At 48.1% G+C, this 26,960-nt stretch overlaps 1 protein-coding gene across 5 annotated transcripts in view; it reads left to right on the top strand.

The window, feature by feature from the left end:
* Window positions 1–24,280, top strand: part of ADAR (adenosine deaminase RNA specific) — a 41,713-nt gene extending 17,433 nt beyond the window's left edge. Inside the window, exons 1-15 of one of the 5 annotated variants that reach the window (XM_059932638.1) lie at window positions 1,279–1,447; window positions 5,153–6,588; window positions 8,448–8,631; window positions 9,132–9,208; window positions 9,863–10,007; window positions 10,134–10,324; window positions 16,266–16,491; window positions 16,756–16,927; window positions 17,234–17,327; window positions 17,952–18,074; window positions 18,369–18,502; window positions 20,039–20,221; window positions 20,715–20,827; window positions 21,171–21,298; window positions 21,480–24,280. In XM_059932638.1, the coding sequence (XP_059788621.1) occupies window positions 1,433–1,447; window positions 5,153–6,588; window positions 8,448–8,631; window positions 9,132–9,208; window positions 9,863–10,007; window positions 10,134–10,324; window positions 16,266–16,491; window positions 16,756–16,927; window positions 17,234–17,327; window positions 17,952–18,074; window positions 18,369–18,502; window positions 20,039–20,221; window positions 20,715–20,827; window positions 21,171–21,298; window positions 21,480–21,717 (3,459 nt within the window). In that variant the 5' untranslated portion in view covers window positions 1,279–1,432 and the 3' untranslated portion in view covers window positions 21,718–24,280. Of the gene's footprint in view, window positions 1–1,278; window positions 1,448–5,152; window positions 6,589–8,447; window positions 8,632–9,131; window positions 9,281–9,862; window positions 10,008–10,133; window positions 10,325–16,265; window positions 16,492–16,755; window positions 16,928–17,233; window positions 17,328–17,951; window positions 18,075–18,368; window positions 18,503–20,038; window positions 20,222–20,714; window positions 20,828–21,170; window positions 21,299–21,479 lie in introns of those variants that run through there. The other 4 variants (XM_059932644.1, XM_059932633.1, XM_059932659.1 and 1 more) reach the window with 4 other exon arrangements.
* The last annotated feature ends 2,680 nt before the right edge of the window (window positions 24,281–26,960 follow it).

Raw genomic sequence — 26,960 nt, 5'->3', positions numbered from 1 at the left:
CAAAACTGAGGACTTAAGCCCAGGACACAGCATCTCAGATAACTCTGAGAGACTGCTCCAGAGACGCAAGGGAGGGAGCCAGGATATATAGGAGTTTTTGCAACAAAGACCAGGTAGTCGGAACATCAACAGATTACTGTTAATTAAAGAAAACCAGATATATCCTGTGTTTTCTCATCCTGAGTTCCCTCAGGGCTCACCGTCGGGGTGGCTGTAATATGATGGCTTGATGGCTGCAACATCCTTTGTTTACTGATATGGCAAGCAATATTTTTCATTCACACAGTGGGGATAAAATTGAAATTAAATACAGAAAAAAATTTCTCACAGATGAGGGGGGGAGGGGAGCTGTTGAGCAATAGAATTGATCTACAGAATCTTTTCCTAGACATCTTGGACAAAACAGCAGATATATAAGCCTGATCATGAAGTCCATTGATAACAAAAGTTATCTTTTGGAAAGCCATGGTGTAACCTGAGCAAGTGTAGAGTGACTTTCCGCAGTCAGACCTGGATTTAGCAGCAGCATGGTCCCAGTGGAGCCTCCATTTCCACATCTGTAATTTGGGAATAATGCCTACCTGGCAGAGGTGTTGTGAAGATTAAGGAGATAAGGTGGGTCTTCCCTGGCGGTCCAGCGGTTAAGACTCCGCACTTGCATTGCAGGGTGCACTGGCGCGTCCAAAAAAAAAGAGAGAGAGCGATCAGGCCTGTAAAGGATTTAACCCTTGCCTGGATGGCGGATGCTGAAAGGTGGGATGGTTTTATGATGTAGATCCTTTACTGTTCAGTTGCTGGTATCATTATCTTGCTACTATATATTGGCTGTTACGTGGTCGCGTCAGTTAATATGCTACAGTATGAGTAAAGTCCACAGTGAGGACGTTAGTCATCTGAAGAGTTCGCCACCCCTCCCCCCCCCCCCCCCCCCCCCGCACTGCCACATTAGAGACACGAGGTCACGTTAGTGTGGACCTGGGAGTAAGAGGACAGAACCTCAGGCTGTTTCTCCAGCGCTAGGCTTCGCAGGGTGGCTTTGTTCTCCGTTTGCTTTATCCCATGTATTCCTGAGAAGGCCATGAGGGGAATAATGAGCTCAGTATTTATAGCTGTTTTCCTAAAAAAGAGTATCTTGCCCAGTTCTCATGCAAGGAAGGGATTAAACTTGTTACCGGCCTGAAACCAGACGGCTCACGCTAGCTTTGCCCAAGCCCCGCCCCTCGGCCAAACTTTCCAAAGAGGGAGGTCCTTCTGAAGAAACGAAAGTGAAATTGAACCGGAGCCGTTTCACAGCCCTGCTCCCCGCCTGCCTGGGCCTGTCCCGATTCCAGAGGAGCCTCTTGTGTCTTGGAGGCCGACGACCCGCGTTGGGAAGGGTCCCTCTCGGGGAGGGTCACGGCGGGCGGACACCGGGACATGCCTCGGGCGCGCCATGGACCCGAGGCAGGTAAGCCGCTGGGGTCAGAGCCCAGAGCGGGCCACCTGCAACTTGCTCGCCCTGGCTCAGCTACCTCCCTACGCTCCTGTTTTCATGCATGACATATGCGCGTTGTGTGTGTGTGTGAGAGAGAGAGTGAGAGAGAGAGAGAGTGTGTGTGTGTGTTTTCTTGCCAAGCAAAATTTATGTTCTAGGAATTTAGGAATTTGTATCTTGCTAATTGTGTCGAGCAAGGCGTGGAAGAGGATTTGTGGGGAAAATGCACTCCCCTCCCCCCTTCTGAGGAACAAGGCCTGAGCCCAGGTCAAGACAGTCCCCCTCTTCTTTTCTGCTAGGACCCCATGTATGCTCACGCCTCCTTTAGCCCCACTTGGACAACATGCTTCACTTTTAGCGTCTCCTCTCCTTCTTAACCTGTAGGAGAAAGTTTATAGTGGCTTTATTCATTATCTCTAAAAACTGGTATATCAATATAATGGAAAACTGCTAGGCAGAAAAGGGCAGGAACTATTGCTATATGCAACAACATGGACAAATTTCAGATTCATGATGCTAAGCAAAAGAAGCTGGACTCAAAAGACTGCATACTGTATGAATCCATTTAGATGACATTCTGGAAAAAGCAAAGCTAGAGAGACAAGACAGATCGGTGGTTGACAGGGGCTGTGTGTGGGGAAAGGAATTGATTGCAAAGTGCATGAGAAAACGTTTTTGGGAAATGGAAATGTTCTACATCTTGATCTGAGTGGTAGTTATAAGGCTGTGTGTGCCTTGACTCTATATGGTCAAAACTCATAGAATTATATACTAACAGTACATTTTACTATATGTAAATATACCTCGATTTTAAATATATATAAAGTATATGTACACACGTATATATATATGTGTGGTATGTATACATACATATGTGTGTGCATGTGTATATATATTTTTCCCTTCTTTAAAAGGATTAGGGACACCTGACTTACAGGAAAAGCATTTCTTTATGCAAACCAATATATTACCCTTTGGAGCCCATGTGGTAAAGATGGGGGGCTTGTCTCTTAATCCTAAATATATGAGAATAGATTAAAGTGAAATTTTGCAGAGCAGTGAATGTTAAGTGGCTTGTTACATAGTTTGTATAGTACATAGGCATGAAGTTGGGTGAGTGGAGATGTTGAGGGATTTAGGAATGATCTCCATGGAGGTTGGTTTCTCACTTTCTTTGCTCTCACTGCCATTCAGTGGCTCTCCTCCAAATGGCTGTTCTCAAGTGGTGGTTTGGCTTGGTTTCCCTTGTAGGAGATTTTAGGGGGTATAAGGAAAAAATTAATAATCTCCCTCTAATTTTTCCCTAAAATAGCTATTGTTAACAAATTCGTGTATCCTTTTGAGTCCTGTGAGCCAGACACTCACCGTCTGTACTCACATATACCTCGGCCCCAGGTGGGGGTAGGGGGGTTGTGTGAAGCAAGAGGAGCAAGAAAAGAGATGGAATTCATGTCTAGCGATGTCTTGTTCGTGCAGACATTGGTTCAGGATCAGCTTTGTTCCAGGTGCTGCCTTAGGTGCTAGGGATGCAAAGATAACTGAAGTGTAGTCCTTGTCCCCCAGGGGCTTACTGTCGAATTGACTGCAGCCCCCCATCAATACTACATGGGGAATATTGAGAGTGGAGAGCTGAGTATAATTTCTAGGGCACCTAATATTGTTAATCACCTTTCAGACACACTACAATCTATATGTGCCATTAAAAAAAAATCAGTAGCTATGATAAAAGGTAAAGTAAGTGGTGTAACAGGTGCTGGATGGGAGGAGTTCAAGGAGAGGAAACTCTCATGGGGGCGGCGGGGGGGATTCGGAAGTCTGAAGAAGGTGGCATTTAGAGAGATCTGTAGCAAGTTGTAATAGGTGGCAGTAGGGGGAAAAGCAGGCACGTTGCACTGGAATGTAGAGGGATGGAAAGATGAGAGGCACTTGTGGTAGCCCATGTGAGAGGTAATGAGGGTCTAGAACTGGAAAAAGACACGTTTAAGAGAAAAGATAGAGGTGGTAGACAAGGTAGGACTTGGCAACTACCTGATGAGGTGTGGGAGATGAGGGAGGGAGGGAGGAAGGAAGGCAGGCAGAAAAGATGACTCAGGTTTCCAGCCTTAATAACTCAGAGGAGAATGCTGCCATTAACAGTAATAAGAACCACAGGAGAAGGGGCTGGATTGAGGGAAAAGAGTAATTTGGTTCAGAATGTGTGGCATTTGAGGTAATGGCAGGATATCTAAGGGGACAGACAGATCGTCTAGGCATCTGAAAATTCAGGTCTTAAGCTTCAGCACAGGTGGTAGCCCAGCCATTGGAGGAGAATTTTTAAAGAAGAGAGCTCAATCCACATTGAGTCAGCGCATGTTTGTTGTACTGAATTGACCACCAAACAGCTGTGAAAACCTAACAGAAGTTCAAGAGGAGGAATTTATATGGCCCCATTAGCGTGGTGCGGCGGTATCCTCCTCCAGCACCATTTGGAAGCTTTGGAACAGAAAAAGGGGACAGCGGGCCTTGGGTGGTGAAGGGAACTGACCGTGAGATCCAGGCTGAATGAGGAGGTGTGTGAAGCCAGAATGGAGACAAACCAGGAGTGGCTGACCCGCAGCTACAGGGATGGAGGTAGAAACACAGGGAAGTTGCCGGCTGAGAAGAGCAGGAGTCCGCAAACTGCGGCCCGCGGGCCAAGTGCAGCCTTCCCCTTGGTTTTGTAAAGGAAGTTTTACATTTTGCCTGTGGCTGCTTTTGTGCTACAGTTGAATGCCCCTCCGGCCCTTTACAGAAAAAGTTCACTGACCCTGGAAAAGTTTCAGGGTTTGAGGTTTGATAGTGGCCCGGCTCAAGTAAGAGTGAGATTGAATGAGGAGCCGCACAAGCCACTTATGTGGCTGAAAGGTGGAGGTGGCCATCACTGGAGCCGCACTAAGGAGATGTGCAGCGAGCATGCCGTGAGCTTGACCAGCAAGAGTGCTAAAATCCCCTCATGGTGACGGGGGGCAGGGGTCGGGGAGTAGAAGGCTGAAGTTATTGAAGAAAGGGACGCAGCTGCCTGCAGGTCCCTGTAGCCTTCAGGAGAATCAGACAAGGGGGATGTGAGCGTGAGGAATCATTGTTCCTAGATATGCAAGCCCCGGGGACGGGCAGCAAGGTATTTACTGACACCCCCAGGGTCCCTTTTGTCCTTAGAAAAAAGGCACATGGTTCTCGTCCTTCAGTGTGGTGCCCAGACTTGGAAGGGACACTGGGCACTTCTACCCAAACCACCAGGCTCCCCTGGCTGTGCGGAGTTGGCAGCGTCTCTTCCTGGATACCTCGGCCCTAGCCTAGCCTCCCACACCCCCTTAGCTACTTCCCAATAGCTGCTTCCACAGCGTGTCTTCAGAACCCGGTTCTGTAGGCCACAAGCTGCGCCATCTTCTCTCAGACCGCCACCCGTTTACCAGAATGGCGAGCACTGTGACTCTATACGTCTTGCTTCCTGCTCTTCCATCTCCTCCCTCTGTTGGGTCCACAGGTAGTACTTATGAGGTGGGCGGGCCACCCTAGCTAGGTCACAAGCCCACGTCTCACTTGCCTTCTCAGCTTATTAGGAATCAGGCGCGACCCTCACACCCACCCCAGGCAGGGGGGAGGGACAGGCTCGCTGCTGCAGTCCCAATTCACTTTCTTTTCCATCTTCTTGTTCTGCAGGGGCGTTCCCTCAACAGATACCAAACCCATCCCGTTCAAGGCTATGAGCACAGCAAGCTCAGACACCAGCAGCCGGGGCTGGGATCTTATCCTAATAGTTTCCAGCTCCAGCAAATAGAGTTTCTCAAGGGGCAACTCCCAGAAGCACCCCTAATTGGAAAACAGGCACCATCACTGCCACTGTTCCTCCCTGGACTCAGGCTAAGGTTTCCAGGACCACCTGCCAGAGGTGGGTACTTTGAGATCCCGGGTGTCCCCAGGGGTGTGCCTTTCAGAAGTCAGGTGTTCCCAAGAGGGTTCCAGCATCCTTTCCCACGTGGCCGGGTTCGGCCATGGAGCGGTGTTGATAGGCTCTCCGCACGTTTCCAGGAACTGACTATCAGCCAGGATCAGGAACAAAGGATCTTAAAGCTCTTGGCGGAGCTTGGGGAAGGGAAGGCCACCACAGCGCATGATCTGGCTGGGAAGCTCCAAGCCCAAAAGAAGAAAATCAATCAAGTTTTATACTCTCTGGCAAAGAAGGGGAAGCTGCATCGGGAGGCAGGAACGCCCCCTTTGTGGAGACTTTCAGTTCCGGTTCAGGCTTGGAACCAGCCCAGCCAAGTAGCGAGAGCAGACAGTCATAGCCAGGGAGCTCCAAGCTCAGACTTCAGTTTGGAAACTGAAGACAGAAGCTTCACATCTGGCTTGGAAGATCCTCCTGAGCCTCTCGACATGGCTGAGATCAAGGAAAAGATCTGCGATTACCTGTTTAATGTGTCCAGCTCCTCTGCCCTGAATTTGGCTAAAAACATTGGCTTCACCAAGGCCCGAGATGTGACTGCCGTGCTGATTGACTTGGAAAGGCAGGGGGACGTCTACAGGCAAGGGACGACCCCTCCCATATGGCATTTGACCGATAAGAAGCGGGAGAGGATACAGATCAAGAGAAACGCGAACAACGTTCCGGAAACCACTCAAGCTGCTATCCAGGAGACCAGAAAAATCGCAGAGCTCCCCACTTGCAATTTACCTGCGTCAGATGCCTCAAACAGCATGGTCACCACAGAAAAAGTGGAGAATGGGCAGGAACCCGTCGTAAAGTTAGAAACTAGGCAAGAGGTCACACCAGAACCAATAAAACTGAAACCGAAACCACCTGTTCATGACAATGGCCCCTCCAAAACGGGGTATGTTGACTTTGAAAATGGCCAGTGGGCCACAGATGACATCCCAGATGACTTGAATAGTATCCACGCGGCACCAGGTGAGTTTCGAGCCATCATGGAGATGCCCTCCTTCTACAGTCATGGCTTACCACGGTGTTCACCCTACAAGAAACTGGCAGAGTGTCAGCTGAAGAACCCCATCAGCGGCCTGTTAGAATATGCTCAGTTCGCTAGTCAGACCTGTGAGTTCAACCTGATAGAGCAGAGTGGACCACCCCATGAACCTCGGTAAGAGACCACCCAGGATTTGTGCCTACGGTTGGGGTCAGGCGCTCTTGCTCCTGATGGAGTCTTGGCTGACTCATGAGCAGTGCCAGTTGGTGGCCCCTGTCTTTTCCCTCTTTTTTTCTGCCTGTGGGCTGAATCACCCTTGTCTGGCCCTTCCTCCACATCTTGAGCAGGGAATGTAGACCTCAGCCCAGCCAAAATCTTGGCTGAGCAAGGGGGAGGTTGGCAGCCTTGGCTAAAATGAAGCTTCTTTGGAGATGATTAGCTGCCATGCATCAGTGTTATGCCTGCCTCCTAAGGCCAGAGGTAATGAAGACTTGACACCCTTCCCGCCCCCTTCCATGTGCCGTCCTCCCTCCCCCCGAGCTGAGTCGCCCCGGGGGTGCAGGAACAGGTGGGTAGCGGCAGGCTGCACACAGAGAGCAAGGGTGGGTTGTGCTGCTAAGTAGCAGCGGGTCCAAACCGCACCTCCCCACCCCCCTCCTGCTCCGCTCCCGTAGGGAAAGGATGCTGTAGGGTGCACGGCTGCCTGTCTGTTGAAGGTGGTGGTTCTAATTTTACGCACCGCCTCTGCACAGATGGGTGGGCTAGCACTTGCTGCTGCTCCTAAGCTGTGAAATCAGAAATTACCTCACTCAGACAGCTGGCCCAGCCCTGCACCATAGGCTCTTCCAAGCCAGCGGACAGATTGAGGAAGACAGGTGGGCCCAGGAGCTGCTGCAGGGCCTAGCGGAGAGCTGAAACCACTGAAGCTGAGTGACCGCACGCCAGTGAGGCCAGCAGAGGATCCCACTAACTTTTACATTAACCGTAGGCTGGTGTCTGAGGGTAAGGATTCCCAGCGGTGACCCTTCCTCCTTATCCTGACCGTCTTCATGACACTGAGATGGCATTGCAGGAGAGCTGTTAAGAAGAGGGGTGCGTCTGTCCAGAAGCTGACAGGGCCAGGACTGGTGTGCTTCTGTCTGGGGTAGAGACTGGATGGCCGTCATTCTCTTTCTTCTCCCACCATCCCCCTCCCCAGAGTTGGGGAACAGCAGTGGGTTTTGCGGTTAACCTTTCTTTGGACTCCAGCTATAAGAAACATTGATGCCATGCTCAAATATTTCAGAAGAACCAGGAAATAAGAAATTTGACCTACTTTTCTAAATGAAATCCCAGATTGAGCAAAGAGCTGAACAAATATGAAAGCTTGAACAGAGACGGTCTAAGCTAAGTCCAGAGGCCTAGAACAAATGCTTTTTGGTTCTCTGCATAACAAGGGGAAATTCCTTTCATCTCAGGCATCAGACAAATAGAGCTGTAGGATGACTCAAAAGAAACCGTGAGAGTGGTGTATCTCTGAGGGTAGGTTGGGGACGAAAATAGGCCCCCAAAAGGGGCAGGTATCTGATCCCTGTAGGTGTCTGGGGAGTGTGAGACTGCGCTGTAAGAAGCCTTCGCTTTCCTTAGGAGCTGCCCTTGAGGTGGCCAAGTCTACCACCATTGCTTTAGGGTAAAGGCTCTTTGGTTGCTAACAAGACTGTAATGGTGATTTTAGCTCATCATTTTTTGTACAGACTTGATCTTAATTCATTGCTAAAAGATAGTGGGTTTCCCTTGAGCTAGTTTCCTATCACCTGTGGCTATGTTTGCTCTAATGAGCTTGGAGAGAGAGTCACTGGCTGCTTTGTTTCCAAAAAAAATAGGAACAGGCTGAGCCTCCAAAGGGACAGGAGTTCCTTGGCCTACCCTCCATCTCCTTCACAAGTCAACAAGCCCCTTAGTGTAGCAGGAAATTTCAGGGTGAAGATCTCTTTGGAGAGGGCAGAAGGGATGGCCTAGACTAGTGTTCACACATCTAATCACTTTCCATCAAGATTTAAATTCCAAGTTGTCATCAGTGGCCGAGAGTTTCCCCCAGCTGAAGCTGGCAGCAAGAAAGTGGCCAAGCAGGATGCAGCTATGAAAGCCATGACAATTCTGCTTGAGGAAGCTAAAGCCAAAGACAGTGGAAGATCAGAAGAATCATACTACTGTTCCTCGAAGAAAGAATCAGAGAAGGTAGGTGTCCTGCCCTCTGGGAGGACATCAGTTCACTCTCCAAGTCTGTGAAGTATCAGAACTTCATCTGACCCTCTTGAAACAATCTCAGCCTACCCAACCCACTGTGTCAGAGTCAGCTTCCCACTCTCCCCTCTCCCCTGCCTCACCAGCCCACCTTTCCTCTTCTCATACCCAGCTCCCGTTCTAGTGCCCCCTCCCAACCTAACTGGAATTGCAGAATTTCAGGGTTGAAAGAGACGTTAAAAATTATTGAATCCAGTCTCCTCTCTTGGCAGATAAGAAATGAGACGAAGAACATTTAAATAACTACTGTTTCCTGCAAGGCCTAGAAAAATCCATCCCCACAACCCTCTTCCTTTAGAAAGCCAGCCCCAAACATGCAGTTGACCGAAAGAAATTCTCCCATCCCCATTCCCTCTGCTGTGATGGAATAGCCAGTGTTTTCTCAGTTTGTTTTTGTTTTTGTTTTTGTTTTTTTTGTCTCTCATTTTCTCCAGACTGCAGAGTCCCAGACTACCACCCCTTCAGCAACATCCTTCCTTTCTGGGAAGAACCCCGTCACTACATTGCTTGAGTGTGTGCACAAGTTGGGGAGCTCCTGTGAATTCCGCCTCCTATCCAGAGAAGGCCCTGCCCATGACCCCAAGTACATCTCTTGTATCATGTATCTCTGCTGAGGTTTTCTCAAAAAAGAGAGAGATACATTTTCTTCTTTGCCTCCTCAGAGATGGCAGATTATTTCACTGAGCAATCACTCCTGTTTTCAATATGGAAAATGGGGGGCCTTGAGAGCATGGTTGCTGCTTGTGGAGCAGAGAATCTGGGATTAGGAGTTCAAAGGGCAAAGCAGGGACCAAGCACAAGGGAGATACACGGCTTGGAGGTTACTGGTGGTGGGACTAAAAGGTGCAAGACCTGGGCGTACCTGAGAAGCTCTCTGCTCTGAGGCTCTGCAGACTTACATGTTCAAGAGAAGGGTTCCTGGAGGAGGTGAAATTAGGTTGATGCTTAAAAATGTTGAATAGGGGTCAGCCAGGCTAAGAGAGACTGGGGGCAGGAGGAGGGTGAAAGGCACCGGCTCTTCAAGGCAGAAGTGACTGCGTGAGCCAAGGCACAGAGGCGATGTGTGCAAGGAAATTACAAGTCGTAAAGGATGACAACCTGACAAAGGCTAGGTAAAGCTCTTCCATCAAAACCAGTTTAATCCTCTCCTTTCATCTCCTGTCAGGTTCCAGTACTGCGTTGCAATGGGAACCCATACTTTCCCCACTGCCAGTGCCCCCAGCAAGAAGGCGGCAAAGCAGATGGCTGCAGAGGAAGCCATGAAGGCCCTGCAAGGGGAGGCGACCAGCTCAACATCTTCTGATGACCAGGTGGGGCCATTTTCTACTCAAAAGATACAGGTCGTTTTTAGCAACTGAGCGGCTTAGGATTGCCCATGAGCCCCTCAGAGTTTCCATTAAGTGTTTATGATTCCTCTTTGGCTGATTCTCCTTCAGCCCGGAAGTATGAACACGGAATCATTTGATAACTTGGAATCGGTGATGCCCAACAAGGTCAGGAGGATTAGCGAGCTCGTCAGATACCTGAACACCAACCCCGTGGGCGGCCTGTTAGAGTACGCCCGCTCGCATGGCTTTGCTGCTGAGTTCAAGTTGGTCGACCAGTCCGGACCTCCTCACGAGCCCAAGTGAGTGTTCCTGTCCTGGCTACAGCCGTGTGTCACACAGTGGGAACAGCTTATAACCCAGGGAAAGAAAGGATGTGCATTAGCTGTGAATGACAGGAGGGGCATGTTGAGGGAGCCCTGTCCCCAGGGCCTCCGAGAAGACACTAGATCAGCCATCTTGAGAAGACAGCCACTCTTCCAGTGAGCGTGAGCCTTTTTAATTTTTTTAAACTAATTTATATGTACATAGAAAATCATTCAAGCTGATTGAAAAAATGTGCAACGAAAAGTCTCATTTCTATCTCAGACTTCTAGTTTCCCTCACCAGATTCATACGCTATTACCAGTTTCTTAAGTCCTTCTAGAAATTTCCATGCACATATTAGCACATTTTCCTTTCTCTTTGTTTTTTATTTTTATTTTATTTATTTATTTATTTTATAAATTCATTTATATATTTTTGGCTGTGTTGGGTCTTCGTTGCTGCGCACGGGCTTTCTCTAGTTGTGGTGAGCGGGGGCTACTCTTCGTTGCGGTGCGTGGGCTTCTCATTGTCGTGGCATCTAGAGAGAGCACAGGCTCTAGGCACACAGGCTTCAGTAGTTGTGGCACGTGGGCTCAGTAACTGTGGCATGTGGGCTCAGTAACTGTGGCTCGTAGGCTCTAGAGCACAGGCTCTGTAGTTGTGGCTCATGGGCTTAGTTGCTCCGCGGCATGTGGGGTCTTCCCGGACCAGGGCTCGAACCCATGTCCCCTGCATTGGCAGGCAGATTCTTAACCACTGCGCCACCAGGGAAGCCCTCTCTTTGTTTTTTAAAGTTAAGTATATATCATAATCTTCTGTTCTACCCCTTGACTCCTTTACTTATCAGTGTGTCTTAGAGGTCATTACAAATAAGCATGTATATATCTACCACATAATGCTTCATTGAATAGACACTTACAATTTTTAAATTGCTTTATCAAACAAGAGATGTAAAAGGTCTTCTTAAAGTGGACACCCAACTACTTACCACCTAGTTTAAGAAGGAAAATGTTGTTATTTCTGTTTGAAGCCCCACCATGCGTAATCTATTTAACTAACTTCCGGTGACATTCAGGTTGGTTTTGGTCTTACTCTTAGAATCACTCCTGCAGTGAACATCCTTGTATTGTATGTCTTTGCTTACATGTACAAACTTGTCTGTAGTATAAATTCTCAGGAGTGGAATTTCTGGGCCATGAGTCAATGTACATTGGTTTTTAAGGGTTTTTTTTAATAGGTAATAGATGATGCAAAATAAAAAATATTATTCAAAAATAAAAATATAAAAAGCTCATTCTCACTTTGACCCAGCTCTTACCTACACACACACACACAGACACACAGACACACACACACACACACCCCCCAACGTGTAGTAACTTTACAGTATTATACGTTCTTCCACAGTATCTTTATATAAATACAAGCAATTATATTCCCCCCTTTTGTTACACAGAAATACATATATGCATTGATTTCTAGCTTGCTTTTTACACATAAAAGTATTATCTTAGAAAATTTTTCATGTAACTTTATACTCTTTCTATATAACTACAAAGTATAGTGTTCCAGTGTACGGCGTTTATCATGATTTATTTAACCAGTCCCTACTGATGAATACTTGGATTGTTTCCAAACTTTTGGTATTATAAATAAGGCTGCAATGAATAACATGTATACGTGCATTTAAAATTTTGGTAAATTTTGCCAAACTTTCCTCCAGTGAAATTATACCAGTTTCTGCTTCCACCAACGATGTATAAAGAATCTCTTCCTCTACACTGTGAGCATTCTAAAATGCAAAAAATAGTATCTCAATGTAGTGCAAAGACTAGTCTACATTAAGATATTTTTTATTATTATTATTATTATTTACCACATTAATAGGTCAAAGGAGAAACACCACATGATCATCTCCAGAGATTCCAAAAAGATGTGTAGTAAAATTCAGCATCCATTCAGATTAAGAAACCAAGCTGTTAAGAAAATAGAAATTAGTGAATACATCCTTTAAATGATAAAAATACAAGTCTGAAGTCCAAAGTCAGCAGCTTACTTATTATTGAACCTAGAACTGTTCCCATTAAAGTCAGGAGGAAGATGTGGATGCCACTGTCATCGTCATTTAATATCATTCTGGAATTACCAGCTAATGCAATCAGTTTAGAGAAAGAAGTAAGTGTAAAGAGAGGAAAGGGGAGGTAAAGTTATCATTATTTGCAGATGATATGATAGTATACCTGGAATATTCATGAGAAAACTAAAGAAATGTTAGAGACAAAGGAGAATTTAGGAGAGCAGGGGACTACAAAGTGAGGTATAAGAGTCAAGAACTTGTCTGTATACAGTAATAAGCAGTTAGAAAACGTAGTAGAGAATACCCTATTTGCAACATCAACTAAAAAGATAAGTGACCCAGGTGCATTCCTAGTAGGGAATATGTAGGCTCCACATTAAGTAAAATGTCAAAAACCTGGGGACCATCTTCCCTATCCCCTTCACCCCCTTCAGCCAAACCATCCTTAAGTTCTGCTTATTGAACCTACAATTTGTGTCCCAGATCCCTTCCTCCTCTTTCCGCCTCCAGTGTCGGCACTCTCAGGTAAGCCACTCTCTTCTCTTACCTAAACCAGGCAGTAGTCTCCTGGTCTCCCTACTTTATTTATTCATTCAACAGATATTTATAGAGGACATTGTATTTGTTAGAACAGGAGTCAGACATCAATCAATAATCATGTAAAGAAATGTAAGATCTCATACTTGATATGTATTATAAAGAGCTCCAGTTGCATGATGCAGTGAGAATCTACATAGCATGACTTGACTCAGTAAGGAGAGGGGAGAGGGCTTCCCTGAGAAGTGAAGCCTAAGCTGAGATCTTAGGGATGATCAAGAGAGAGGGAGGGTTCTAGGCAAAGGAGATAGTACCCCCAAGTCCACAGAGCTGGTAAAGGGCTGCAGGAAGGCCAGTATGGGTGGAGCAGAGAGCACAGTGGAGGCCTGATGCTAGATGAGACTGGAGGGTCTACCTTGTGGGCCATGTTATGCTCCAGCCACACAAGCAGTGGAGAGACATTGAAGGGTTTTAAGTAAGGGAGTGTCACTTGCCCCCCACCCCCACTTTTGTCCTCTTCCTGGCAGTTTTTTTTTTTTTTGGCCGTGCCGTGCAACATGTGGGATCTTAGTTCCCCAACCAGGGATCAAACCTGTGGCCCCTGCATTGGGAGTGCAGAGTGTTAGCCACTGGACCGCCAGGGAAGTCCCCGGCATTTTTCCTACTATATATATATATATATATATATATATTTTTTTTTTTTTAAAGGAATTCCTTTATTTTTATTATTTATTTATTTATGGCTGTGTTGGGTCTTCGTTTCTGTGCGAGGGCTTTCTCTAGTTGCGGCAAGTGGGGGCCACTCTTCATCGCGGTGCGCGGGCCTCTCACTATCGCGGCCTCTCTCGTTGAGGAGCACAGGCTCCAGACGCGCAGGCTCAGTAGTTGTGGCTCACGGGCCTAGTTGCTCCGCGGCATGTGGGATCTTCCCGGACCAGGGCTCGAACCCGTGTCCCCTGCATTGGCAGGCGGATTCTCAACCACTGCGCCACCAGGGAAGCCCTATATTTTTTTTTTTTAAGTTTTTTTTTTTTTGGCTGTGTTGGGTCTTCGTTTCTGTGCAACGGCTTTCTCTAGTTGCGGCAAGTGGGGGCCACTCTTCATCGCGGTGCGCGGGCCTCTCACTATCGTGGCCTCTCTTGTTGCGGAGCACAGGCTCCAGACGCACAGGCTCAGTAGTTGTGGCTCACGGGCCTAGTTGCTCCGCGGCATGTGGGATCTTCCCAGACCAGGGCTCAAACCCGTGTCCCCTGCATTAGCAGGAAGATTTTCAACCACTGCACCACCAGGAAAGCCCTCTACTATATTTTTGTACTACATTTTCTCTCCTACTCTAAGAAAATCATTTCAGACCTTTGCCTCTTTCTTCAAATTTCCACAAAACCCCTCTTTCTCACTCTGATGACCTTACTTCACACCTAATTGAGAAATTAGCAATAACCAAATGACAGACACCTTACCTTCCCATCACCAAATCCACCTTCCTACCTCGTCTGTACGTTACATCTGTACCAGTATGCAGGAAGCATCCTTCCTCCCATCCCTGTGCCCTGGATCCCTTCCCTCTCGTCTTCTCCTTCAGTTATCTCCCTCTCTCATCATCAGTTGCTCCCTCTGTTGGATCATTCCCATCAGCCTACAAACATGCCCGTGCCCATCTTCTAAAGACCTTCCATTGACCCCACATCTCCCCCCAGGTACCACCTCATCTTTCTGTTCCCCTCACAGTCAGACCTCTCAAAAGAATTGTTTGTAGTCAATGTCTTCATTGTCTTCACTTCCTTAATTTATTCCAATCGGGCTCTTGTCCCCAGCATTCCACTAAAAAGGCTAACCACTTGCCATATGTGGTTACTGAGCACTTGAAATGCGGCTGTGTGACTGGGGAACTGAATTATTAGTTGTATTGAATTTTAATTAAAGTTAATAGCCTCGTGTGGCCAGTGGCTATCATATTGGACCACGCAGCTCTAATGGATTCTAGTTGCACAATTAACAAACTTTATTTTATATATATACATATATATATTTGTATGTATGTGTATGCATATATGGATGTATGTGTATATCTTTGTGCATAAGAGTTCATACTCTTTTCAAACTCATAGAACACTCATGAAATTCTCCTGGATCCCTCAGGTCAAGATCCTACATGGTTTGGCCCCCATCCCCTCTCTTCAACATCTTTTCATGCCGCTCTCCTCTTACTTCACTGAACTTTAACCCACTGGCCGGCACAAACCAGTCAGCAGCATCAAAGAAAGAGGCAAAGGCATTCAGCTACTTAGGATAAGCAAGGAATAGTGAGAAGCTCAGTAAGGCTGAACATAAAGATTGATTCCTTTCACTGCCTGAGCTGACTGATAAATCTTGATACTGAAACCTTTGTTGTATGCAGTTGGATTATCCAAAGCTGGGTTCCCCAAAGCAGATTAGGATCTGGTTAAAAGCTAGTATTCTTGAAACCTTGTCTGGTTGCTGCCCAGGCTGTTTTGCTCCATCATGTTCTGATGTGTTTGTGGAGATCCCCAGCCAGGAAGGGAGGGGAACTGCAGGGCCCCCCAACAGCACTGCCTGCTTCCCTGCTCCACCAGTGCCCAGGGTACACTCCACTCCCCTTAGCCATCACAAGGCCTCCAGGAATCGAAAAATAACTCCTCATAAAGGTGTGGTTCCCTGAGCTAAGGCTGACCTTGACTCTCTGACTTCTCCAGGTTAAGTCCTCTTGAGCTAATCAGGAAATGAATGAAGAAATGGAGTCAGGTACTTAAAAAATCAGACAGAGCATTAAAAAAGTGATGCAAGCAGGGAGAAAGTCATTCCCTTCTCATTTTTGCTTTAGTTAAGAAGAAAGTCCACATGTGGTGTTAGTATTTCTTTAAACCCTCCCTAATACTTGCTACACTATGATAAAAGACAGGCCTAGAGCCTTTACAAGTAATAGTGTCTTGTCAGAATTTAAAACATGATTTTTATCATAGTCAGTTTTACAGCCACCTTCAGTTTATGGCAAGTGATACTCATCTTCCATTTACAGTAGTGATATGAAGTGTCCTTTTAAAATGTGTTTACATTTAAAAAGAGTCAACTTAGAGAAAAATATTAAGTAGTAATGCTCCAAGTGATATCTGGATCTAGCGGAAATCACACTGTGATTCATGAATATCCAAAGTCTGGGAAATGCTGCCTTAGGAACAGAGCTGTCAAGAGTGATGGGGCCACGTGTTGGCAAGACTGGCCGCATCTTGAGCGAAACCAGCCCTTTTCTGGAGCGGCTGTCGGGGTAAGGTGCTTGTCTTTATTCCCTGCTTCTAATCCCCAAGGTTCGTTTACCAAGCAAAAGTTGGGGGTCGCTGGTTCCCAGCCGTCTGCGCACACAGCAAGAAGCAAGGCAAGCAGGAAGCAGCAGATGCGGCCCTCCGCGTATTGATTGGGGAGGACGAGAAGGCAGAGCGCATGGGTTTCACAGAGGTAACCCCAGTGACAGGGGCCAGTCTCAGAAGAACTATGCTCCTCCTCTCAAGGTCCCCAGAAGCACAGCCAAAGACAGTTAAGACGTCTACTTTTGGTGCTATCTTTTTTGGGGGTCCTGCTAACTCCTGTCTGGGTGGAGTCAGCTCTTAACTTGCTATCATGTGAACTATTCCTAGGCTTTAATATTAGACTCAGTAGAACCTAGAACTGGGACACTAGACGTGAGAGGGGGAAAGATGACCCCACCAGTCCAGTAGAACTCGACCTCCCTGCCCACTCTGAAACATGGTGGACACAGATGAGGCTTGGTGGCCCTGACATGGCCCCCTGTCCCCACAGCTTCCTCTCACAGGCAGCACCTTCCACGACCAGATAGCCATGCTGAGCCACCGGTGCTTCAATGCTCTCACCAACAGTTTCCAGCCCTCCTTGCTTGGCCGCAAGATCCTGGCTGCCATCATCATGAAGAAAGACTCTGAAGACCTGGGTGTCGTGGTCAGCTTGGGGACAGGTAAGTGGGTTCTGAAATGTGTCCCAACTCTCCACCCCCCGCAGTGACTGGAAGCACCTCATTCTCTCCTGGGGTCCTGTGTGGGTGAATTTAAGGCAGAGAGAAGACTCTTCTTATATTTCATTTTAGCTACAGTTAATTCAGAGCAGGGAACGAATTCTCATTTCCTAGTGAAAAGAATACAGGAGTCAGGATCTGATAAATTGAGGTTGTTTCTGCCTTCAGGCTTTAAGAACAAACAGCCTCTACCCTATTCATCATCATTTTCCTTTGGAAATTTCACATTTGCTTAAACTGCCTTCCCAGGGAATCGCTGTGTGAAAGGAGATTCTCTAAGCCTAAAGGGAGAAACCGTCAATGACTGCCACGCAGAGATCATCTCCCGGAGAGGCTTCATCAGGTGAGTGAGATCGCAGGGCGTGGCGGCTCTGACACCCACCTGACGGGCAGGTCCTCGACCCTGCAGTGTCAGCCTTTGCCTCACCTGTCCATTTGAACCTGTCTTACAGAATCAATCCCTTCTGTGACCCGGCTACATGCCCCTACTCAGCCTGCTGTTTAAGAGCTCTTTTTCTGCTAACTCTGCTTCAAGCCCTTTTTTAAAAGCACACAATGACCTCTTGATCTTCAGTGCTGTAGGGATGAGGAAGCCTTCCATCTCCATTTGAGGACCTACAAACAAACCCATTGCCCTGCCAGCTTTCCCCTCCAGTTCACCTTTTCTTTAATTTATGAAGGGAGAGAAGCAACAGCCCCCTATAGTCCTTGAATCAGTTTGTTCTGCCCTAGAATCCCTGCAGCTGCCAGAGCGAGAAGCTCTTGGCAGAAATGGAACTGACCTGAAAGGGCTAACTTAGCTTTAAGAAATGCTGAGGTCTCCCATGGAGAATTTCCTACCAACTGTTTCAACCTGAGAAACCCTGAAAGGTCTGCACTGTTAAGGCTTGTCCTTGCTTGGGATCAGATTATAGAAGCAACTGCTGTTCCCAGAATCAGTCTTCTTAACCAGACTTTTTTCTTGTAGGTTTCTCTACAGCGAGTTAATGAAGTACAACCCCCAGACTGCGAAGGATAGTATATTTGAGCCTGCTAAGGGAGGAGAAAAGCTCCAAATAAAAAAGACCGTGTCGTTCCATCTCTATATCAGGTCTGTACAGTCTCTGTGGCCACCAGAGCCAGCCCTGCCAGGCTTCCAGAGCTGGGTATCTGAATGCTCTCCTGGTCCGTAAATCAGAGCTTGTTCGATGGGCCACGCTTGACTCTGTTTGAGGTCCACGCCCCAGTGTGGAGTGACTCACATGTGCTTCTACCCACTCCGGTAGCCTGTAGTAGGCTTCAGAAAAAACCCTTGTGTCTCCCACATCAAGCTGTTCTTGAGCCCCAGGAAACTGGAGAGATATATCTGCACAGGTGGGTTTTAACAGACGCCCCTGTATTGCAGCACAGCCCCATGTGGCGACGGCGCCCTCTTTGACAAGTCCTGCAGTGACCGTGCTGTGGAGAGCACAGACTCCCGCCACTACCCTGTTTTTGAGAATCCCAAACAAGGCAAGCTCCGCACCAAGGTAGAGAACGGTGAGTGACACGTCCTCCCTCTCCCACAAAAAGGCTCTGCAAAGCCCCAGGCCCGTCACAGAGCCAGGGCACAACTGCCAGGTTTTTGCCATTAGTTGTTGAGGTACCAGGGTCTTGTTTCCAGGGAGAGGGAAGATGTAGGTCAGAGAAGATCTGTAGGAAGATCAAGATTCCATTTTGAATTAGGTAGCTGGGGAGATCTCCAAATCAAATAGGAGGCAGAAGTACCCAGTTAGAGCTCAGAGGAGAGAAATGGCTGGAAATAAAAGTTTGGGAGTCATCCTCCTATGGTTGATCTTTATAGCGATGGAAATGGATGGGATCACCTCAGGGAAGATTGGAGAAAATGGAAATAAAATGATGCAGAACCAAGCCTGAGGTGTTGACAGGAGGACGCCAAGTGCCCGGGTCCCCTCCTGACTAGTTGGCTGCTGATTCTCCACCATGTCTGCCAGCTCCCCCTCCTCCACTGTCCTCTAATGTCTCCTACTGTCTCCTCACATCCACTCCTGTTCCCTTCAGGCCATCCTTCTACAGTTATCAGAGTGACCCTCAAACACAGATCATGTCACTTCCCTGCTCAAAACCCTAAAGTGTAAACACAGAGCTACCATATGACCCAGCAACTCACTCCTAGGACCATCCCCAAGAGAAATGAAAACATACATCCACACAAAAACCAATACAGGAACGTTCATAGGAACATTGTTCATAATAGCCCAAAAGTGGAGACAACCCCAGGGTCCATCAACTAACTGATGAATGGATAAACAAAATGAGTTCTAGCCATACAATGGGATATTATTTGTCCATAAGAAGGAATGAAGTACTGACTTCTAAAGGATAGGAGGTTTCTTTTGGGGGTGATGACATGTTCTAAAATTGACTGTGGTGATGGTTGCACAACTCTGTGAATATACTAAAAATTATTGAAGTATATGCTTTAAATGGGTGAATTATATCTCAGTAAAGCTCACTAAAAACAAAAAGCCCACCATCCTATAGTGGTTTCCCACCACACTTCACATAAAAGCAAAACGTGCCACTCACCTGTGCTTCAGCCACACTGGCTCTTTGTCAGCTCTCTCAACAGCTAAACCCCCTGCTGCCTCAGGGCCTTTGCTTTTGCTCTTCTCTGTGTCTGAAACACTCTCAGCTGTTCCTTCTCCTCCTTCGTGTCTCAGCCCGCCTGACAGTCCTATCCCAGGAGGTTCCCCTGGCTGTCCTCCATCATAGCTCCCTCAGAACCATCTAGAATTCTTACGTGTGTTGACTTACGTGTTTAGTGCCTGCTCCGTTCCCTTTCTATCCCCTCACCCCCATAAACGTTCTAGGAAGGCAAGGATCTTATTTGGTTTTGCTCACCATTGTTTCCCAGCACCAAGCCTAGTGCCGAGCACATAGTAGGTGCTATGAAATATATGAAGAACGAATGAGTGAGTAGCATCTGGCCCAAGTCTAAGGAGCAGAAACACCACGCCAGAGAGGGGCTCGGTCCAAGGGCCCCTGCGGGTCTGACCCAAGTCTCTTATCCAGGAGAAGGCACAATCCCAGTGGAGTCCAGTGACATTGTGCCCACGTGGGACGGCATTCGGCTGGGGGAGAGACTCCGAACCATGTCCTGTAGTGACAAGATCCTGCGTTGGAACGTGCTCGGCCTGCAGGGGGCGCTGTTGACCCACTTCCTGCAGCCTGTGTATCTCAAGTCCGTCACACTGGGTAAGGACCTGTCTTCAGAGCTGAAACGACTGTCATTTTGGTGCCCAAATCCCAGCAAACCGCATGCTTCGTTGCCAGGTGCTAACATGATGTCTCCCCTTTTCAAAGCGTGCTCGATTCAGTGGTTAGTGATTGATTCTGAGTGTCTGGTCTGCTGTGATGGGAAGATTGGTTTAGGCAGTGAGCCTAGGTAACGACATGCCAGCCAAGTCTTTTCAAGATGAGTAAAGAAACACAGCAGCTTAAAACTGCAGTGTATGAGTTTCCTTGCTCTCCTCAGCCCTTGGCCTTACCTGGAACCTTATGTATTGTGCTTAAATGTTTGATGATCCCTGTATATCCTGGGCAGCCACAGTTAGAAGGTGCTTCCTAAGTAGGGAGTTGATTCTCTGTCTTGACAATTCTGTCTGTACCCTCACACTCCCCACATGCCTCTGCCGCTTCACAGCATTTGGTGCAAACACAGGTGTGTGCATTTCTTTTTTGTACCCAGGTTACCTTTTCAGCCAAGGGCATCTGACCCGTGCCATTTGCTGTCGTGTGACAAGAGATGGGAGTGCGTTTGAGGATGGACTCCGACATCCCTTCATTGTCAACCACCCCAAGGTGCTATAACCCCATCCATTTTTCCCTTGACGTTTTCTCCTTTTCAAGTAATCCTATCAGCAGAGCAAAAACATACAGTGTGGGCAAGGGGAGCCTTAGTTCGTTTCCCCAGAACTTACCCTTTCCTCCTCTTGAATGCCAAGGGCTTTCCTTCTTTTAGGCTGGAATCCATTTGAATTGAGGTGGAGTTAGTACGTCTGAGTCTTAGCCAAACAGAATCCTAGATAAGGGGGAAAGATCATGACCCCACAACTCCCTCTTTCCTGTGAGTCTTGAGTCCCTGCTTCAGAAGCTTTTTCCTGAAAGGTTTCCATCTTTCTCCCATCACTCCTGGAATTCCTAGGTTGGCCGAGTCAGTGTATACGATTCCAAGAGGCAATCCGGGAAGACCAAGGAGACAAGCGTCAACTGGTGTTTGGCTGACGGCTATGACCTAGAGATCCTAGATGGGACCAGAGGCACCGTGGATGGGTAAGGAGCTGGGAGAGCACAGCAAAAGCAGAGCCAGGCGTCCTGGCCTGAGCCCCAAGGGGGTGTCATGTTGCCCAACACCGGAGCTTAAAAGCTGCCACACGCACCCCTGCGCCATCCCCCCACCAGTGTCTCCACCTATTCCATCCCAGGTGAACAGTGAGTGCTTTCGTTTCTCCAGGCCACGGAATGAATTATCCCGGGTCTCCAAAAAGAACATTTTCCTTCTATTCAAGAAGCTCTGCTCCTTCCGGTACCGCAGGGATCTACTTAGACTCTCCTATGGTGAGGCCAAGAGAGCTGCCCGTGACTACGAGATAGCCAAGAACTACTTCAAAAAAAGTCTGAAGGACATGGGCTACGGGAACTGGATAAGCAAACCCCAGGAGGAGAAGAATTTTTACCTCTGCCCAGTGTAGTGTGATCCGGTGACTGATGGGTCAGGGTGTTTCACACTGGGGTGAGAGAGAGGTCGTAGCATTCCTCATCACATTGGTCAAGGGTTTTTGGTTTTTGGTTTCCTTTTTTTTGTTTTGTTTTGTTTTTTTTTTAAATGGAACCACAATTGGTAACACTGAGAACTTTGGGTTCCTGTTTTTCCTGCTTTCTTTGGGATTACTAGGCCAGGTCTAGCCATCCCCCTTCTCTTTTCCCAAGCAGAGGGGTAGAGACCTAAGGGCAGAGAGAAGGGGTTGTTCCTTCTTTGCTCCCACTTCCTCTTCCTTCTTCGTTTTTTTCTGTTTCCGTTCCCTCTGTGTTTGCTACACTGACCTCTTGTGGTCTCGATTAGGTTCCAGTCAACAGTGTGAATCATGCCAGGGACTGATGATTTTTCATTTGTGGATTCTGAGGCCCCTCTGCTTCCCCTCCTCCCCTTCTGAGATTCCTTCATGATCATTAAGTTTTACCTTTTCCTCCAAGAGGGTAAAGAGATGAACTTAAACAATTTGGTGAAACATTTGTAAGGGCAGGAGTTTAAAACGGCAGTCAGCTTGTTACCAGTGCCAAGCAGTGATCAGAATCTGCAGATAAGGCTCAGTGATCTTCGGATTGTGCACTTTAGCTGGCTTGGGAGGGGCCGAGAGGCAGGGAAGGCTGCTGCTTGGGAAGTGCATCCCTTCCCCAGGTGGCAGGGAAGGCTGGGACCAGCCAGACGGGGCTAAAGGAATTGCCCGAGCGATAGGGAAAGTCTGCCCTGCAGGGGTGACACAGACCACCTCCTGGGGAAGCAGACATATCCTGGCATGTTGCCAAGCTCCCAGCTGTCCCTCCTAAAGCATTGCTAAGAATTTGTCCTACCAATGGGGGAAGTAGCGCCACAGACCCCAACCAACTGGTAGGAAAAAAACCCAGGATAAATCCTAGAGGGTAAATCATCTCTGCTCAGATAATCAGGACCTAGCAGGAATAAGGGCAAAAAATCATGTTGGGTCAGATCACTGTTCCACCCAGCATGTTTCTTATGACCGTGACACCAAGGGAAGGTGACTAAATCATGGGTAAATTGGGAGTTTTAAAAAGAATGCCGTAAATGTTGATTCCTAACAGCTACAGATAACCTTGTAATTGCACAGATTTAAAAGTCAGATGTCATTTTCCATTGATTAACCAAGTGCTTTTGTTTTGCCTGATAGCTTCAGAAGGTTGTTTGTGGGCGGGTCACAGACCTGAGGTCTCCCTGCCTGCTAGGGAATCTTTATAGGGTTGACATTCAACAGTAGTTCTAGGTGAAAGGGCAGGTTGTCCTAAAACTCTGAGATGGGACCCTTGGTCTACCCCTCAAGGTACTGTGGACTCTTGTCAGAGCCTTCGACTCTCTGTGGAGTCTGGCTCTGGGCCTAAGCCAGCCAGACATGCTCAAGGAAAGTATAGAGGCCCTGCCACCTCCAGGCCTGAGCCTCTTTCCTCTGGATGATTCCTCTATCATTATCTGTGAACATGCTGAGCCAGTGCCCTCAGATGATTTTCCATCCTCCCCCACACCCCGCAAGCTACCGAGTAGTTAACCCCCTGTCTGTCCCACCTCTTCAGCAGTGGATACATCCGCATCCACACATTTATTCTTGTGGCTACCGTTCTCTCTGTACTTTTGACCAAAGTGAGAAAACGTAAGTCTTTAAATACATTAAGGATACCTTTGCAGAACACCAAAGTGTCCCAAGGAACTAGGAGGGAAACAGTGCCTGTCTTCTGGGGTGGAAGGGGCCTGCCCCTCAGTCCTGTGAATCTCCTGATGGCACACAAAATCAGTCCTGCCCCAGGAGGCAGCTCATCTCCCTAGTTCTTCAGGCTGGAGGGTATCACCTACTGATTCCTCGGCATGTTCGGCCCCTGTGGACCGTCTTGGGCATTGGAATCTCCTGCAGAGCTCAGACTCGGCTGCCTCTTCTTTAACCAGGAGCACGGGTGCTCTCAAAAGGTCAGAGCCCCTGCTTGCCCCAAGATCTTGTCTAGCGAACTTACAGTATTCAGTTTCTGCTGTAGGGAGAGAGCAAGGCTTCCCTGTACCCATGCATCTGCTGGAAACAAGCCTGTGTCAGGCCCTGCGCGGCCACGCCCACCCCTGCCCCTCTGAGTCACATGGGACAGAGGCAGAACTCCCACCTAGAGTGTTCTCTTCACCTTTTCGTCCAATCTTTGATTTTAGTAAGCAAGACCTTCTTCTCCCCAGCTTTTTTTCTTTTCTTTTTAATGATCTTTGTAGTTGATTTGTCTGAACTGTGGCTATTGTGCATTCTTTGAATAATCACTTGTAAAAACTGTCACTGCTTCAAGCTATTTCCTTTACTCACGTTGAAGGGATTTTGCTGGTTTTTGGGGTCTTGGTAGTGACTCCAAGAGCAGAGTGGGGAAGAGCCCAAGCGTAGACTTGGGTGCCACGATGGGTGCAGTCAGTTTTATGATTCCACTTTTATGTGTCCCTTGGTAAAAGTGACTAACAATATACATTCCTCATAAATAAAAAAAAGAGAAGAATCTTAATTGTTAGAAAACCTCAAGTCTTGGTTTCTTGCGGGGTGAGAAAGTGGGGACAGAGGGAGCCGTGGTCCTGGGATTTCTGGCAACAGCACCAGCTGCATCTGACACAGAACCTGAGGAGAGGGTCTCCCTCAGCCAGCAGAGAGGAGCCATTTCAAAGGGCCTGCCTGGGAGGTGGGTTTGTGTCTGGTGTGTTGGAGTACATCAGACAACCTTTAATTACTTCCCCAGGTCCACAGCCCCCCTTCCCCATCAGTTCCGACCATCAAACATTTTGTCCCCAGAGACTTGCTGCACAAGATTTCAAGGCCCAGAGTAGGAAAGCGTCCCTTGAGACCACATCACAAATCACGTATGCAACTCCAGCTCTCCTTGAGGGGTTTCTACAGCCTTCCACTCGCAGCTGTTTTGCCTGCAGGGAGGTGCAAGTTGCAGCCTGGACCAGAACTGGCTTGGCTGCAGTCTTAGGAGACAGGCCATTTGCTTTTTACTTCATAGATGGCATCCAGAATATTTCTCCATCTTGATTTCAAAGAGAATGCACCACTTTCCAGATTGCAGTTTAGTCCAGGATTTCTACAAGACTCTTCCTTGACCTTGTAAAAATACCATACCAGAGGACACGAAATATTTGACAGTGAGGCTTCCTAAGTCGCAATGAAACCTCCCTCTTCATCCACTATACAGATGGAACAACTGAGGCCAGGAGAGCCAGCGACATGTTTGGGGGGCACATTAAATAAGGGCCAGAACTCTGCATCGGTGTCGGTCACAGTCTGTTGAAATACAGTACCTGGTGAGCTGGACATTTTTGACAGTGAAGGACAATGTCTCCGCCTACCATGAGGTACCTGGAGCCTCGAGCATCTCTGTCCTCTCTGTTCTCAGGCATCTGGTCCCACCTGGAGGGAAATGTAGTATCCAGGCTTTGTGGAAAATGGACCGTTTCTTCCATACCTACAGTGAGTGCATGACGTAAGACTGTCCCCCTGCCACCCAGCTCTGGGTGGGCTGGGAAGCAAGGCTACCCCACGGGAGCACAAGAGGGGTTTTCTTCAGCTCAGCATTTCAGTTGCTGCTCACCCTACATTTCGTCTCAGGGGCCCACCATTTAATACTGCTTCCAGGATGTGGGCCTGGGTCAAACCCATGTTTCAGGAGCCGGAGTGCCTTCCACACAGACAGCCCTGACTTCCCAGAATGCAGGGGCTGTGAGAGGAGTCCCCGGCCATCCCTCCAGGAGACCAGGCCTCACCTCTGCCCTGTCCTCTAGGGCCCCTTCTTTACAAAGGGGCTCCCCAGGAGCTATTTCTGGGCTCTGTCTACTCTAGGCCCAGCCATTTGGCCCTATCTTTTCCATCTGATGAATGGACTTGTCAGGCCACAAATCACAATCATTGATTTTACCACTGATCTTTTCTTCGGATTCTTGCAATGTGTTTAACCTCTCATGAGTCCAGTTTCCCCAGTATTCTCCCTTCTTCCCTTATTCACCAACCCTGGCCCGAGAGGATTTCCCCACCCCCCAGCCCCCGTCCCCACCTCCGCCCCCCAGATGTAACAGAGAGATAAGACGTCTTTGGAAACAGCTTTCTTTATGAGAATCTTGAGTTCCTAATGAGTCTGGCCTGGAGTGGGCTAGGTCAGTGCAAATATTCCAGGAGCACAGACAGGGGCAGCCGAGGCCAGTGTGGGGGAGATGGGGGCACTGCGGGTGGGTGAGTGAGGTGTTCTAATGATTCCTAGACCGACAGTCCCTTAGGAACCATGTGACTGTCACACTGACCTCTGAGACCTGTTGGGATGAATACTGAAGGGTGGCTGCTTGTTCTCTGTCTAGTCTGGGTGGGCGACTGGCCAGCACCAGTTGGCTTGTGAGGGATGCTGTGACTCCAGCCCAACTCTGCCTACAAGCAGAGGGTGACGGCTGGAACTGAGTGGGGAGAGAATTCAGAGAAGACACTGAATGCCCCTCACTTCCCTCCCAAGGAGCTGTCCTCCTCCCTGCCTCAAAGGCCACAGAGAGCGTGGACTCTGGGATCAGTGTTGGGTTTCAGGTCCAGCACTGCTCACCAGCTATCTCTTGGTCTCTCTGTGCCTCATTTTTCTTCTGTCAACAGGGGCCCCTTCCCTGCAGGACAGTGAGGGGTAAACAGTGTATCTGAAGCAACTGGCCCAGAGCAGGCCACTGTGCACAGCAGCTAATACTGGGATTGGGAGGAGAAGCAGAACAGGAGTCAAAGCCCCACATCCTCCCTGTTTCCTTAGAGGGAAATGACCTTGCCCTTTCTGCACAGATAGCCTTCCTCCACAGAAATGCCAGCTGGGGGCTGCCCGTGTCTTGTTTGCTTTTAAATCTGCAATAACTTAGTACCAGCTCTTCCACTTATTAGACACCTCACTGCCAGGAGACTGCCTTCCTCCTGCCGCAGTTCCAGCCGTCAGAAGCAGTCTCTCATACCCTCTTTTTCAAACAAAAAGTGGTTTTCAGATGGCCTGTGGCCTTCTCATCTCGGATGGAGATGATCCCAACTGTTTCCTCACTGCCCTCTCCCAAGCCCACCTTGCTTGGGTGCCAATCCAGTATGTCTCCCTCCCTCTTCAGATCTGGGGCCTTCAGTCCTGGCCTGGAGCTCAGTTGGGTACCCCATTCTCTCCAGAGATGCCCTGCCCCACCCCATGG

Source organism: Balaenoptera ricei, chromosome 1 (genome assembly GCF_028023285.1).
Source record: "Balaenoptera ricei isolate mBalRic1 chromosome 1, mBalRic1.hap2, whole genome shotgun sequence".
Lineage (NCBI taxonomy): Eukaryota > Metazoa > Chordata > Mammalia > Artiodactyla > Balaenopteridae > Balaenoptera > Balaenoptera ricei.
Note: the sequence above shows the minus strand (reverse complement) of the source record. Positions and strands in the feature narration are given on the sequence as shown.